The 16,438-nt window shown below is 50.4% G+C and overlaps 1 protein-coding gene and 1 long non-coding RNA gene across 5 annotated transcripts in view; both read right to left on the reverse strand.

Moving 5' to 3' along the window:
• Positions 1–12,251: 12,251 nt before the first annotated feature.
• Positions 12,252–12,750, reverse strand: LOC147216433 (uncharacterized). The gene is made up of 3 exons (XR_015109148.1): positions 12,578–12,750; positions 12,373–12,433; positions 12,252–12,287 (listed from the first exon to the last, which is right to left on the reverse strand). It is a non-coding gene; the product is annotated as an uncharacterized LOC147216433 (long non-coding RNA).
• A 97-nt stretch (positions 12,751–12,847) lies between these two features.
• The window catches only part of top2b (DNA topoisomerase II beta), a 28,408-nt gene continuing 24,817 nt past the window's right edge, over positions 12,848–16,438 (reverse strand). Inside the window, exons 33-36 of one of the 4 annotated variants that reach the window (XM_086177884.1) lie at positions 16,229–16,333; positions 15,333–15,461; positions 15,157–15,245; positions 12,848–13,324 (exon numbers count right to left, since the gene is read on the reverse strand). In XM_086177884.1, the coding sequence (XP_086034010.1) occupies positions 13,157–13,324; positions 15,157–15,245; positions 15,333–15,461; positions 16,229–16,333 (491 nt within the window). In that variant the 3' untranslated portion in view covers positions 12,848–13,156. Of the gene's footprint in view, positions 13,325–15,111; positions 15,246–15,332; positions 15,465–16,228; positions 16,334–16,438 lie in introns of all 4 variants that reach the window. The other 3 variants (XM_086177882.1, XM_086177883.1, XM_086177881.1) reach the window with 3 other exon arrangements.

A 16,438-nucleotide genomic window follows, 5' to 3' on the forward strand; every position in this document is an offset into this window, starting at 1 on the left:
ATTCCTTGAGAAGCCTGGAAATGATTCTGAATCAGCAGATCCCGTCCAGTGAGGACAGTGAAGTAACAGGTTGTTCTACAAAGGGTCTTTAAGAAGATGTTCTGGAGGACCTCACTGAAGATCAGGGGTCAGGTCATCTGGCAGACCTGAGCGGGACACAACCCCACGCTGGAGCTGTGAAGGTCTGCTCCCCCTCCAACTCCCTGAGGCCCTCAGACAAAGAGACGGCAGCGGACGGGCCGGGGAGCACCAGAACATCTCCATGATGGATCTCCTCCATCCCTGGGAGCAGTTTGCCACCTGCTGACTGACGGCGGTAATCACATGATACTCGCACCTGAAGGCTGAAACCTGTGAGGAGCAGAAGCGGAGCTTCTCGGCCCAGGAACGCGGAGATGGAGAACGGTTAAACGGATAAAGAGCTGATTTGGCAGAAAGTCTCCGCAGGAAGGAGCAGATGGAGATGAAGCTGTTTATCCATGCCGATTCACTTCAGCATTCAGCTTCTCCATGAGTTCCTCAAGGAAACTGCATGTGGAGCCGAGGTCTCCAACACACCCTCATCACACCTTCACACCTTCATCCGACCTTCAGCAGACTTTCATCAGGCCATTACCACACCTTCAGCAGACCGTCACACCTTCATCCATCTGCTCACACACCAGAGCTCTGAGTTTGACACTCCATGGACAAACACACACACACACACAAACACACACACACACACACACACGGAGGTGACGCGCATAGTGGCTTCATTACAGGCTGACAGGTCATCGGTGCGCGCCCCCGTGGGACTGCACGCTCCCGTGGGAGTTTCCGAACCAGTTGAGACATCATAGCGGGGGGTTGATGGTCGCAGACATGAATGGAGATGAGACGAGCCACGGGGGCGCGCCCACGTGCACACGCGCGGGTATCCGTGAGAGCCCCGCCCCCCCCCGGCGCGAAGAACAATCGCGTCCTGTGGAAGGGGGCGACGCGCACGGAGCCGCGCACGTCACTGTGAAGTCCAATATCAAAGAGATGACAAGTGGAGAGGGGGGGGCAACAGGTGAGCGCAATCACCTCATCACGCACGCGCACGGATCGATCCGTGCGCACACAATTACACACACATCGGACCCCGGACAGGACGCGGACCCGCGCGGAGGACGCTTCCGGTGGCAACTTTTCCCGCGGGGAGGGAACTTACCGGCATCCCGCAGCCGCCCGGGAACACTCCCCTCCTCCGGTGTCCGGTCCTCCGGTTCTCGCAGAGCCGAGGAGCAGCCGGGGTCCTCCGGGAGGCGAGTCCTGGTTTGGGCGGGAGAGGGGGGGCGTGGGTGTGCGCGTATGTTGGAGGGGGGCGCGACCCGACGGCGTGCAGACGCCGCGGTGCGTGGAGCGGTTCGTGGAGCGCAGCGCCGCGGCGCGGGTCTGAAGTGCGCGCGGCGGAGCGCTGCTTCTCACGCACCCGCAGACCACATGACACGGACACGGCGCTCCTCCGCCCCCGGATTCAAACCCGCAACCCCGCATCCTTGGACCTGCTGCGGGGAGAAGGTGCGGATGCTCCCCCGACCTGGTGAGGACCTCCTGCAGGAGGACCTCCACGCATGTTTGCGCACGCTGCAGGTCCTCACCTTTCCACACACACACACACACACACACACACTTGAGGCTGACCACCAGCCTGAGACTCACCCTGGTCCAGAGGATCCAGATGGTCCTGCCTCTGCTTTCCATCCCCTGACCTCCAGCTGGAGAAAGATGTCCACTTTCAAACATGGCCTCGTGACTTATTGGACGTCTCACACACACACACACACACACACACACACACACACACACACACACACACACACATGAAATGAAACAAATGGAATGAAACATCTACCAAAGTCCAAAGGTACACTGGTGTCTCCTTGCAGACCTGTTGGTTTTACGTTTGCAGATGGACATGGTGGAGCCGTGCTTGGAGCTTCAACCCACAGCAGAAGGTCCCAGGTTGGATTCCCACAGGGTTCCTTCCTGCGTGGAGTCTCCATGTTCTCCACAAGTCTGCATGGGGTTCCTCAGGGTTCCTTCTACAGTCCAAACAAATTCCACAGTCCACACACACACAGGTTAATTGGAGGGTGGAAGTTTGGACATCGCTACGTTGTCGCTGTGATTGGCCCGTCCAGGGTGAAGCCTCCTCTCGTCCAATCACAGCGGAGACGGGCTCGGTCCCCCTCCCTCCAACCAGACAGCAGGATCAGCTGTGTAGATGAAAATGGAGATGTGAACTTTTCCTCCATGATCTTCTGCTCACCCAGGCTGAGGTCCACACAGCCCATTGGTCTTCCAGTCAAACCCAAATCCGGTTTATTTAACATTTTCTGGCACAGAGCTTTCCCAACAACGTCTGCGGAGGAAATGAATGGGACAACTCATGCCTTCGGATACTGGTCAGAATCAGAAAGTGTTGGCCAAGTGGTTTTCACGCACAGGGACTTTGCAGTGATGTATTGGTTAATGAAAATAAAGTTGGGGAAAAAAAGACTTTAAAAAATTAAAAAAAAAAAAACGAGAGTAAAAATAATTTTAAAAAGGCCAGAATGAAAAAAAGCAAGAATAGAAATAAAAAAAAAGGCTAGAATTGAAAAAAATGATATAAATGATCAAAAAGACCAGAATGAAAATTAAAATTAAAAAGGGAGTCATTAAAAAATAAGACTCAAAAAAAAGAAAGATAAAATAAAGATAGAAAGACAAGAAGAAAAAAATTAAATAAGTGAAATAAATAAATAAATATCCAATTTAAAAAAATGGAATTCATATATATATATATATATATATATATAATAAAAAAAAGGCCAGAATGGAAAATATATACATATATAAAAATAATTTAATTGTTGAAACAATTTCTGTTTGATTTCTTGAAATGTACCTGCTGTGTGGCAATTAAAGGAATATTCTATTCTCAATTCTATTATATTTAAAGAGTAAAATAAAATAAATGAAAACAGGTGTTGCAAAGGAGCAGTGCACAGCAATTGTTGTGGCGTTCCTCGGCAGAAGCTTCGAGCTCAGAGGAGGCTGGTCCACCTGGGGACCTCCAGCCGGTGCAGAGCAGAGACGCAGGTGGTGACGCAGGTGGAAGAGCTTTCCGCAATTTCATCCCGTGAAGTCCAAAGCCTGTGTCACAGTGAAAGCTGCAGAACATCTGCAGATGTCTCCCTGTAGCTCCACTGACCAAACAGTGGAGTCAGAGGGAGCCGTGCTCCCTTCCAACGATCAGCACGTTCATGATGTGCTGAAGATGCGGTATCCATCAGCGCTGAAGGCTGAGCATGCATTCCTCTGGCTGCAGATGGTGGATGGTGCTGGAGAGGTGGATGCTCCTCTGTCTGACAAGGTATCTGCTCCGCTCCTTATCGCCCTTGTCAGCGCCCGAATGTGTCAATCTCCTCCCTGACGGCTGACGGCAACAGGCACCGCTGCGTGATCTTCCTCCTGCTTCCACCGCTCCAGCGGGTCTGCAAGAACCAGGACCTGCAGAGGCGAGAAGGTGTTCCACTGCTTTGGACTAATTTACACCTCATACAGACATACAAGCATTCACTCCTTGGCTTTGGAAGTTCTCAGTCATCCAGGTCATGATGAGTTCTTGTCCAAATCTTCTAGTCGTGGCAACTGGACTTGAGTTTCTTAACCTGAAGATGTTTCAGCCCCCAGAGGCTTCTTCAGATCTCAGAACTAAAGCGACACACTGCTGTGTGATCTTCCTCCTGCCTCCATCACTCCAGCAGGTCTGCATGGACCAGGAGGGCCTGCAGGGGCGAGAAGTGTTCCACTGCTTTGGATTTAGATGCAGCATCCATCAGCCAGTTCAGAACTGAAGAAGCCTCTGGGATGACGGTGCAGGATTAGCCTCCACAGAAAGAATGCATGAATGAATGAAAGAAAGTCTTCTTCCTCCTCTTTCGGCTTTTCCCTTCAGGGGTCGCCACAGCGAATCAACTTTCTCCGTCTAACCCTATTCTCTGTATCCTCCTCTCTCACGCCAACTACCTTCATATCTTCTCTCGCTACGTCCATAAATGAAAGAAAGTGACCCTGACCCTGAATCTCTGTAAACCCTGAATCTCTGTAAATCCGCCATTCTCAGAGAAAGGCTTTTTTAATCTTCATCGTGAACCTTCGGGTGCTGGCTGGTGGATGCTGCGTCTCAATCCAAAGAAGTGGAACACTTCTCGCCCCTGCAGGTCCTCCTGGTCCGTGCACGCCTGCTGGAGCAGCGTCAGCAGGATGAAGATCACACAGCGGTGTGTCTCTTCAGCTCTGAAAAGTGAAGAAGCCTGAAACGTCCTCCACAGGCAGGGTGACATGGTTTCTGATACACTATATATTTTGCATGATCCATCGTATTCCACGCCGCTGCTCCTCCGGCAAGAGGGTGAAGCGGCCCATCATCCCGCCTGGGGAAAACTCCTTCCCCTCCTTGTGCTGGCCTCTGCCTGCGCTGCCCGGGCCTGTCAATCTCCCCGCTCGCCCATCTTCTTCCATTTTTAATCATGGCTCCGGGAAAGCGGGGGCTCCGTCTCGCACTTTCCAAAAAAGACCTCGGACTTTTGGAAAACTTTAAACTGAAAGCAGACTTTTTTTGTTGCTATCTTAAAGATCAATATTGATGAGTCCATCTGATGCTTTGTAAACATCTACTCCATTCCATCTTGAAGCAGCAGCTGGCCGGCCTCGGATCACAGAGGTCCTGAGAATGAACCTAATGCAGTAGCTTTGCAAGCCGTAGCCGATGAATAAAGAACCCGGTTTCACTCGGCTTCTTTTCCCCCTTCCAGTTCTCCACTCTCCACACAGATATTTACAAAATTGCATCTTTCTTTCCGGAGTGCGGCGTCAGCTCACCGGGCCTAATGTCTGTCATATTTCAGGCGCCGATGGCGCAGCTCGCTCCTCCTCAAAGAATTTCTCCGCTCCTGCAGAGTCGCTGACGCCGGCTCACATTTTCAGCGCCGGTATTCACCCGCGTGTTTCGGAGGAAAACTTCTCTCTGTAGTTGTGGCCGTTACGTCCGTCTCAACGCCACAAGAAGCGGCGGCTTCCCACTGGCCGCTCAGAAGCTGCCGTTGGTGCGGTCCATCCTGGAGGTTATGAATCCCAGGAAGTGACCTCCTTCCATTCTGTGGCTGAGGCCAGAGACAGGGAGTGGACCATAAAACTCTGAAGTTTGAAGTCCTACATGGAAGAAGATGCAATATCATCTCGCACATTTTTACCTGATCACAATCAGGGGCGATGAGAAAAAGACGACCTGCGTAAAAGGAGTTTCCTATGTGAAGGATCTCCTTGTCGTTAAAGGACACACTCCTGCCGAGGACACACACCGCTGCAGAGGACACACTCCTGCTGAGGACACACACAGCTGCAGAGGACACACACCAGCAGAGGACGCACAGCAGCTGCAGAGGACACAAGGCTGCAGAGGACACAAGGCCGCGGGGACACACACCTGCAGAGGACACACACCTGCAGAGGACCTGCTCATTTGACGTCAAGTGTCAAGACAACAGTATTTTTATCTAAACCTCTGATAGTGCACTGAAGGTTTCAGGGGACTGAGCCTATCACAGTTTCTTTGGACGAGAATACAACCCTCCTTCACTAACCCCCTGCATATGTTTGGACTGTGGGAGGAACTTGGAGGAACCCCACGCAGACACAGGGAGAACATGGAGATTCCACACAGGAAGGAACCCTGTGGGAATCCAGCCAGGTACCTTCTAACTAAAAATAATATATGATTGGAATGATCAGTAATAATCTTTGACAGATAACAAGCGAGTCTTGGCCATTGTGAAGCAGCTGCAGCCCATCATCGTCTTCATCCTCATCCTCATCATCATTATCATCTCTTCCATACTGAAGGCCATGCAGGGCCCAGATGTTTTTCGTTCCAAGAATTTGTGCTTATAATATGTCTAGCTCCCTCAGCCACACACACAAACACACACACACACACACACACACACACACACACACACACACAGCCATTGAATACCACTTGGTCCTGAAGCTCTGTGGAAGCTCTGAGACGAGGCTGCACCACAGTGATCATTAAGCTGAGGTGAGAAGATAACATAGGGGCTGAAGGCGCACACGCCGTGGAGATACAAAGCTGACAGAAGTACCTGGAGCGAGAAGATGCACGCCTCCATGAGTGGATGTCAATGGAGGAGGAATCTTCTATGGTGTCCCTCACAGCCTGCTCTTCAAGGCAGGGGTGATGTGGGAGAAGCTTGTGCTTCCAGAACCTCAGCATCAAATCAGAAGCTCTATTTATGGGAACACAAACACACACACATGAATAATGTCACAAGATGCAACCGGATGCAGGGAGATGTGTCACCTCGTCAATCAGCCACGGCATATCTACTCACTGAGGTCTCCACAGGAGACACAGGATCAATCAATAGAAGTCCATAACAGATGATCATTATTATTGATTAAAAGTCTGAGTCCTGATAAGGACCTACTTTCTATCCGTTACCCTGGAGAACCTGAAGGATTCATCCTCTGCTAGAGGAACGCGTCCTCCTCCCTCCGCAGATCCTCTGGGGCATCGACTCCAGGCCTACAAGATACCGTTCAAGCCTGTACGCTGAGAGAAGCCGTGTCGTCCCATCGCAGGAGGGTGTCGGGCCGCAGCAGCCTGTGTCGTGCCGGCCCTTATCTACTCCGGCAAGCGCCGGGTGAAGCTCAGCGGGCTCGCGAGCGCCATCCGTCTGCTCCGGGCTGGCGGCCCGATGGGGCCGTCGGCGGGGTTATAGCCAGGGCGGTGCGGGAAACAATAACACAGAGCAGATAATGACACACAACCACAGTCGCCGGGGAACGACTGTCTTATCATGGAGGATATCACATGTGGGGATGTTATGACGGAGATATGAGGCACCTGGTGGGAGAACGCAGGAGGGCAGCCATGTTTGCTGCCCAATATTGTTTTATGCTCAATATAATTGGGACCAAAAGCAGGAATCCTTGATTATACCAGCCCACTTTTTGAAATGTTAGCTCTGGCTCTCCAAGGCAGTGACATGCGGTGAGGTTCATGGCTGGTGAAGCACTGACTTCATCACCATCAGATTAACAAACAGATTAGTTTATTCACCAAATAAGCCAAGGAGTGCCAAGAAGAATCCCTGGAATCACAAGCACCCCCTACCATGAGGCTGAAGAACTGCATGTCACACTTAATGGCTCTTGGCAGATGTTTTATGATCCCTCCTTTATTAATCCATCCATCCACCCTCTCACGCTTATACGGGAGTCGGGTCGCGGAGGCAGCAGCCAGAGCAGTGAGGCCCAGACCCCATTCTCCCCCGCAACATCGTCCTGCTCCTCTGGGGGGACCCCGAGGCATTCGCCAGGCCAGCGTAGAGTCATAGTCTCTCCAGTGTGTCCCGGGTCTTCCCCGTGGTTTTTCCCCCAGATGGACATGCCCGGAATATCTCCTCTGGGAGGCGTCCAGGAGGCATCCTGACCAGATGACCGACCCACCTCATCTGACTCCTCTATGCAGAGGGAGGAGCTCCACTCCGAGCTCCTCCCGGATGACCGAACTTCTCACCCTATCTCTAAACGAGAGTCCGGCCACCCTGCGCATAAAACTCATTTCGGCTGCTTTTATCTACAATCTTGTTTTTTCGGTCACTACCCACAGCTCGTGACCATTGGTGAAGGTGGGAACATAGATAGACCGGCAAATTGAAAGCGTCGCCCTTTGGCTCAGCTCCCTCTTCACCACAAGACAGAGTCCACATCACTGCAGACGCTGCACCGATCCGCCCGTGGATCTGACGCTTCATCTGTCACGAGACGGGAGGCAGACTCGGAGTGGGAACAAGGCTGGGTCCCAGGCGGAGTTACAGGAAGGGTCCCCCAATCCTCCAGCCCTGGGCAGGGTCTCAGGATGGGTCACAGGCAAGGTCACAGGCAGGGTCTCCGCCTGAGACCCAGCCTTGTGAGACCCAGCCTTGTGTGACTCTGTCTCGGGGCCGGGGAATTGCCAGAGACCCTGCCAGTGTGTGACCCTTACCCTGTAGCTCGGCCCACCATGTCCCCCTCGTCTTGCTCTACCTAAATAAAGAGTTCCGACCTGATTTCAGCCTTGGTGGTGTGGTTCCCACTCCGAGCCTGCCCCCCGTCCCGTGACATCATCCTTCTCTCACTCGTGAACAAGACCCCGAGATACTTGAACTCCTCCACTTGGGGCAGGACCTCTTCCCCGGCCCAGAGTGGGCATCCACCCGTTTCAGGTTGAGCACCATGGTATCGGATTTGGAGTTGCTAATCTTCATTCAGGCCATTTCACACTTGGCTGCAAACTGCTCCAGTGAGTGCTGGAGATCATGACCTGATGAAGCCAACAGAACCACATCATCTGCTAAAAGCAGCGACTCAATAATGCGCTTAGAAATTCTGTCAATAAAAGTTATGAACAGAATCGGTGACAAAGGGCAGCCCTGACGGAGTCCAACGCCAACCGGAAATGGCCAGGACAGCCCGACAGCATCCAGAGCCTTGAGGAACCCAGGGCGGACCTCAACCACCCCTGGGGCCCTGCTATTGAAGGGCTTCTTGACTGCCTCAGCCCCCGAAATAGGTGTGTCCACTCCAGAGTCCCCCGGCTCTGCTTCCCCATTGGAAGGCGTTTCAATGGGGTTAAGGAGGTCTCGGAAGTATTCCTGCCACTGATCTACATCTCGAGTTGAGGTCAGCAGCGCCCTGCTCCCACTGTGCACAGTGTTGACGGAGCACCACTTCCCTCTCTCAAGCTGCCAGGATGGTGGACCAGAATCTCCTCAACGCCACCGGAAGTCGTGGTCATGATCTCCCCGAACTCCTCCCACACCCAAGTTTTCTCCTCATCAACCACCAAAGCTGCATGCCGCTTGGCCTGCTGGTACCTGCCAGCGGCCTCTGGAGCCCCACAGGCCAGAAAGGCCCGATAGGACTCCTTCTTCAGTTTGATGGCATCTCTCACCACTGGGGTCCACCATTTGGTTCGAAGGTTGCCGCCCCAACAGATGCCGACCGCATCATGGGCGCAGCTCTGGTCTGCCCCCTCGACAATGGAAGCACGGAACACGGCCCATTTGGACACAATGTCCCTACACCTTCCTCGGGACGTGGTTGTAGCTCTGCTGGAGGAAGGAGTTGAAACTCCTTCTGACAAGGGACTCTGCCAGACATCCCCAGCAGACCCTCATGTTACATTTGGGTCTGCCAGGTCTGGGATAGAGGTTTTCATTCTCTCATCCACATACCTTCATGTACAGTGAACCTCCATCATGTGTTTGGACTGCGGGAGGAATCAAGAGAACCTGCAGGAACCCCATGCAGACACGGAGAACATGGAGACTCCACACAGCAAGGAGCTTCTCGCTAGGAGGGGGAAGCGCTCCACACTGGAGCTACCCATATTGACAGAAATATTCAAAACATAGATAAAGTCCAACAGTGGACCCAAAATACCAGATTTTCTTCTTTTAAATTCCTCTTTTGAGAATCGGGGCTCTGGATCAATAGACGTCGGACTTCAGATAGTGACGTGTTGCTGGAGAGTCTTCCCAGCGTGCTTTGCTTCAGCGGTTAAAGCTTTGCTGGCTTCCTGTAGTTCACCACAGGTGTTTGTGTGTGTCCTCCACACGAGAGGCACCACGGCAGAATGTGAAGGCACCATGAATGAGACAGTTTGCTTTGTTAATTACCGCCTGCGATTTTCCCTCGCCTTCCACCCGTCTGGCTCCGACGCCCAATGGTTGCTATGGCAGCGCCCCCACGCCTCCCCCTGGGGAAATCTGACTGTAATCCACCTCAAGCTCAGCAATGCCATCCTGTCTTTGGCAGTCCTGGTAGACAGCATCTGACAGGGAAAAGTGTGAGAACGTCAAATCCTGGGTCTGAAAGCATGTTCTGCCTTCACCTGTGAGAAATGTGATTGGCTGAGGAGCCAAGAGAGTACAGGTCAGCATTCAACTTGTTACTCGAAACTGGACGATTACGATCTGAAAGCCAACAAGCAGAGTGCAGGTTTTGGCCCTGATCTGACAGACGGGAAGTGATGTAATTTGCCAAACCCTCCCTCCAGAGGTCGAGGTAATTATTAGAGGCAAGGACGTGGCTGGGAGTGAAAACACAGAGAATTGAAAAGCCCCATTAGGGTCCTCGCCTGAAGTTAGTTTTGTGAATTGGGGCCAAATGTGATGCTCAAGGCCCGATTCTTTGTCGATGTGGCCTCCCTGCGGGTGCGGTGACCTCGGCCGAGAACCCCCTGATGCTTCACTCCACTGTCCCGTTACTTTTTCAGCACAACGGAAAGTCTCCTCAGACGTCTGAGCTGGGATTCATCTGCAGAAACTGATTTGGCAGCGTGTACATCCACCGCCGCTTTGTCTTTGTTTAAATGGCATTCATTCTTGCCAATTCCCCGCTCCGTCTCTACAGCCCTGCATCGGCAGACAGGATGTGCACTTCACCGACTCGCTGCGTTTCCAGACATGAGGACGTCATCGTCAGACGGGAAAAAATGACTGCTGGGTCTGTGACTGGTACTGCACGATAATAAACAGTAATAAAAATGATAATAAACAATAATAATGTCATTAATGGGGGGCTGCATGGCGACTCTCTCTGGTTTCCCCCCAAAGTGGAAAAACATGGAAGTGCAGTAGAGACTAAATTGTCTGGCGAGTGAATGAACATTGACATTTCTAACCCCATCCAGCTGTCTGCAGGAGAAATAAATCAAATGAAAATGTTGTAATTTATCTTATCCCTTAACAGCGCTACAGCACTATGACGGCAGGAGCTCTTCAAAAATCTTTATATATAATTAAGTATTATTATGATGATTTATGATTTCATGAATGAAATAGGAAGGAACTATCTGCTTTGGTTGAAACAGTATTATTTTTAGGGGAGGGACTCCAAAAAAAAAAAAAACGAATTCACTCGATGCTTTTCAATCAGTCAATCGATCCATCACATTTTAATTGCATTTAAACATTTCTGCCTCGCTGCCTCAGAGCTGTCAATTGATCACCACCTGGTGGTGAGCCGGCTCCGATGGTTGGGGAAGATGCCGGTCAGACCTGGCAGACCCAAAGATAATGTAAGGGTCTGCTGGGAACGTCTAGCAGAGACCCCTGTTTAAAGGAGTTTCAACTCCCACGTCCGGCAGAACTACGACCAGGTCCCGAGGGAGGCGGGGGATAGTGAGTCCGCATGGCCATGTTCTGCAGAAACACCCCCCCAAAGTCCCGTGGGGGGTGCTGCGGGAGTATGAGCAAACAGAACCCCGTTATATGGTCCCTGGATGATCGGTGTCAGAGCTTGGTCTGCATTGCTGGTTGTAAGTTGGACCAGTTTCCGGTCAGAGTTGGATTCCGCCGGGGCTGCCCTTTGTCACCAATTCTGCTGATAACTTTTATGAGCTGAATCTTTATGCACAGCCAGGGCATCAAGGGGATCCGGGGCCACAGGATCGAGTCTCTACTTTTGCAGATGTTGTGGTTCTATTGCCTTCATCAGTCCATGATCTCCAGCTCTCAGTGGAGCGGTTTGCAGCCAAGTGTAAAGCGGCCGGGATGAGGATCAGCACCTCCAAATCCAAGATCAATGGTGCTCAACCGGAAACGGGGTCCTGCCCCAAGTGGAGGAGTTCAAGTGTCTTGGGGTCTTGGGGTCTTGTTCACGAGGGAAGGATGGAGCGGGAGATTGACGGGCGGATTGGTGGGGTGTCTGCAGCGATGCGGCCTGTCATGGTGAGGAGGGAGCTGAGCCAAGAGGCAAAGCTCTCAATTTACCGGTCGAGCTACGTTCCCACCCTCACCTATTGTCATGAGCTGTGGATAGTGACCGAAAGAAGAAGATTGCGGATACAAGCAGCCGAAAGGAGTTGCCTCCGCAGGGTTTCCAGAGTCTCCCTTAGAGATAGGGTGAGAAGTCCGGTCATCCAGGAAGAGCTCGGAGTAGAGCCGCCGCTCCTTCGCATAGAGAGGAGCCAGATGAGGTGGCTCGGTCATCTGGTCAGGATGCCTCCCGGACGCCTCCCGGGGGAGGAATTCCGGGTCTGTCCATCTGAAAGGAGACCACGGGGATGACCCATGACACGCTGGAGAGACTATGACTCTAGGCTGGCCTGGGAACGCCTTGGGGTCCTGCCTGAGGAGCTGGACCATGTAACAGGGGTGAGGGAGATCTGGGCCTCACTGCTCGGGTGCTGCCCCTGCGATCTGACACCAGATAAGCGTGAGAAGATAGATGGATGGATGGATGCTTCGCAACCTTACCTTCCGCAGCATATCTAGCATTACTGACCTTTGTGCTGTACAAAGCCAAAATTGGCGATGCATGTGCTAGTACAAAGCTCTTTGGTAACCTGCGATTTAGTGCAAAAGCTAACATTAGTGACATGCAAGTTATCACAAAGCTACCGACCTAGCTGGCTCTATGGTGTTAGCGTTGACGAGATGACAGAGGGAGGAGGTGCTCCTGAGATTCAGCAACTCCAAAGAATACATACCTCAAACTGGAACTGGCTTGCCAAATTGCGCTGATGTCGGTGAAATGTCTCCTCCTGAAACTTGTGAATGAGGAACATTCCACAGAGATTAAAATTGTGACTCAAATGCAGTAATTTTCTTAATGTGTTATTTTTCTGAATGAAGTGATTAAAATTGTTGACTTTGTGTCCAATTGGTACCTAAATAAACGCATGCATGAAACGTCAGGAGTATTGCACCTGGCGGCAGTGGTGGCTGCAAGCCAACAGGAAAGACTCCAGAGGCAAGAAACCAGTGAACATTTCGTATTTACTTTCAACTTCATGAACAAAAACTTACATAGTATTTTAACAATTAAATTGTGCTAAAGCACAGCCGTCTACACTTCTAAAAGCCGCTTCGGACAAATACAGGACATTTCATGAGCATTAAAAAAAGAAACCTGTATACGTGTAATAGAAAGTGTTAAAACAACTACACATTAAAAATCATTCAACGTCACCATTAATGAAAAAAGAAAGATGTACAAAAGTCTGTGGGGACACCGAGGGAGGAGGGGGGCTCTCGTACGGGCAGAGTGTGTGGACGTGGTAAAAACTTCAGTCGAACATGTCATCGTCGTTGTCGTCCTCCTCCTCGTTGTCTGACTCGGTGAAGTACTTCACCTCCCTCTTGGCGCGGCCCGGACGGTTACGGGACTGAGCGTTGGCCGTGCTCAGCGAGTTGCTGTCGTCATCTTCGTCGTCAGACGGAGGCTTGGCGGGCTTCTGTGCAGGGCGACAGGCGGGGGTTAACGGAGTGAGGACGGCCAGAGTCGGACATGAAGGCTCCTGGGACGGGAGGTCTGAGGGCAGGACTCGGCAGAGCTCACGTTCGACCAAAGAAAACTGAAGACAAATATGCTTTGGACCCAGAGCTGATCAGCCTCCTTCTTCTTCTCCTATGGGCTTTTCCCTTCAGGGGTCACCACAGCAAATCCACCTTCTCCATCTAACCCTTATTCTCTGTATCCTCCTCTCAAACACTAACTTCATATCCTCTCTCACTACGTCTATAAATTTTCTCTTTGGTCTTCTTTTAGACCTCCAATTCCAGCATCTGTCTACCAATACCCTATTTTTCGCACTATAAGGTGAACATAAAATCCTTTAATTTTCTCAAAAATCGTCCGTACACCTTAAAATGTTTGTCATGAATAAATTCTTATTGTGCTTACTCACCTCCAACCAATTCTATGGGGTATACTGTGCTCAAAAATTTGTCAAAATGTTTTGTAATGTAACTTTGGTAAGCAACGAAGGTGCTCTGCTTGATTCATTGTTGACCGTTCCCACAGGACACAGGGATGTTGTATTAAAGTCGGTCCTTGGTTGAATATGGGTTGCAATGTCAGACAACGTTAAATAACTAATTATGTACTGCTGGAATACAATGTTGGTCCAACCTCACACTAACGTCAGGCGTCTGCTATCTGGCAACCATAAACAAATCAGAGAACAGTACATAGTAGTGCGCCACGTTTTGTAATACCGGTACGTACTGTGCCTCAGCAGAAAATTACTGTACATTTGTGTGTATGAGGACCCCAAAAATTGCATCTCGTAAAGAGAAATGCTTACGAAGCGGAATTCAAAGTTAGGGCTATAAGTCATGCACTAGATGATGGGAATACAGCGCCTGAGAAAGAATTCGACATGAATGAATGAATAATGAGATGAACTGCGCCAAGACCAAACAGAATTTCCGAGGGAACAAAGAGAGATGAATGAGATGAATAAAGTTCAACTCAACTGACTGTTTTGCTTGGTTTTCTATAGTGTATGTTTTATCATGCTCCTCATAATGCGATGCATAATGTATGTATAGACCCATTCACTGACATTGCGCCTTATGGTCCACAAAATACGATATGTTTACGATCCCTCCTCTGTACATGACCCATAACATCTAATATGTGCCGTTCCTCTGACAGACTCATTCCTGATCCTATCCATCCTGGTCACTCGCAAAGAGAGCCTCAACATCTTCATCTCTGTGACCTCCAGCTCTGCCTCCTGTCTTTTGGTCATTGTCACTGTTTGTAGAGCATACAGCGTAGCTGGTCTCACCACTGTCTCCTCCACCTTTCCTTTCATTAAGGCTGATGGTCTTCTATAACCCTCCACGTTCTAAAATTTATTTTTGATTATTTAGCCTGCCTGGGAGGAACACCATGATCAACAGCGACCCAAGATCCAGAGGTCATCTGTAAAACTAACTCCTACTTTCAGCTTTTGGGCCCAAATTCACGAGGGCCACTGACCATCTTTCATCTCTTTCGAACCATTTTCCTCACGTCTTCGGAGCAAAATATCATGAGTTATTTTGCGGGACAAATGGAGACATGGGGAACAAATGATTTATAAAATTCTTCACTTGAAATTTAGTTCAAGTGAGAAAATTCAAGTGTAGTTGCCACAACAAGAATTCACCATGAGCTGGATGGCTGAGGACCTCCAGAGACACGTTACTTCCAAAAAGTATGTGCTATTTCAGTGTGCTTTTAAAACGGTACCTTTCCTTTCCCGTGCTCATGCTGAGGGTAGGTGAGGACACTCACTCTGCCTGCTGGTTTGGCCACCTTCTTCATGGGACTGTACTCGTCATCCTCTGAGCCAGAGCCCTTCCTCTTCCTCCCTCTCCCTTTGCCTGCAAAGAGTTTTCCCACAGCGGTCAATGATTGGCCCCCTCATCGCGTTGCGTGTGAACTGAAGGAGAGTCACAGCGGAGGCAGACCTTTGAGGGCCGGCGCTGGCTTCTTGGACCCCGTGTCTGAGTCCGAGTCCCAAATGGATTTGTCGGCCTTCTTTGCTCTGGGTGCCGGTGGCTTTTTGGGCTTGGGAGCTGCATCCGAAGTTTTCTTAGCTGCTAGATATCACGAGGAAATTCTGTTATTAACACGACTTCTTCCCCATATTTGACCGCATCTTGGACAGAGTATGGAGTAGCTGATCTAGGCTTCATGCAGAGGCCACTGGATGTTAATGACTTTGATACTGTCACCACTCATTTTCGAAATATTTTTCATTGCCTCTCTGTACTTTCCATCCAGCACAACCAGCGCTGCATTCTACTGCCCGTTTAACTCAACTCTTCTGTTTATTTCCCGATTCTCTTCATTTCTCTGCATCCAGCCTGCATGATGTGAGTTCGAACTCCAGTTTAAGATGTCAGTCTGCACTTTCTCTGAATGCAAGTTTACATTTACGCTTTTTTTCTATCAAGTTACACATCCTGACAGATCTGTTTACATCTCTCCACACTGCTTATATCTCGTAATAAGATGCTTATTACTTTGTTTGTTTTTCCTTACTACTTGTCCAGCTTCAAAATAAGAATCTGCTTGTGCAGGGATACACTTTTCCAGACTGTTCACTCTGAATTGCGCGGACTGAAGAAGGCCCAGATCATAAGGATCATTCAAACTTTCACGAGAGGCTTTTAGAGTTTAAAAAGGGCTCTTCAGGGGCGTGATGTAGATTAGATATTTTGGACCACATGCTGATGCAAAGACGTGCTGCGCTGTGATTATAATGTCAGACGTCCTGCCTCTGACTTCTTCTGGTGCGGTCTGCCTGCAGACCTGCCTAGCTCCACTTTGACACCCTCTAGTGGATGCAGCAGGGTATTACCTTTCTTTGCTGGCGATTGCTTGTCAAACGCAGAGCTGCTGGAGTATGTGGAAAACGCGGGGCCGTTGTCGTCGTCGTTGTCGTCACTGTCAGACTTGGAGACATCTGAGGGACGTGGCACAAAGACACTGTTAGCCACCACATCCATGTGTGTGTGTGTGTGTGTGTGTGTGTGTGTGTGTGTGTGTGCGTGATAGAGAGCGAGACGGA

This window comes from Fistularia commersonii, chromosome 30 (genome assembly GCF_037954325.1).
Source record: "Fistularia commersonii isolate RoL2024-O1a breed Wild chromosome 30, RoL_Fcom_v1.0, whole genome shotgun sequence".
Taxonomy (NCBI): Eukaryota; Metazoa; Chordata; class Actinopteri; order Syngnathiformes; family Fistulariidae; genus Fistularia; species Fistularia commersonii.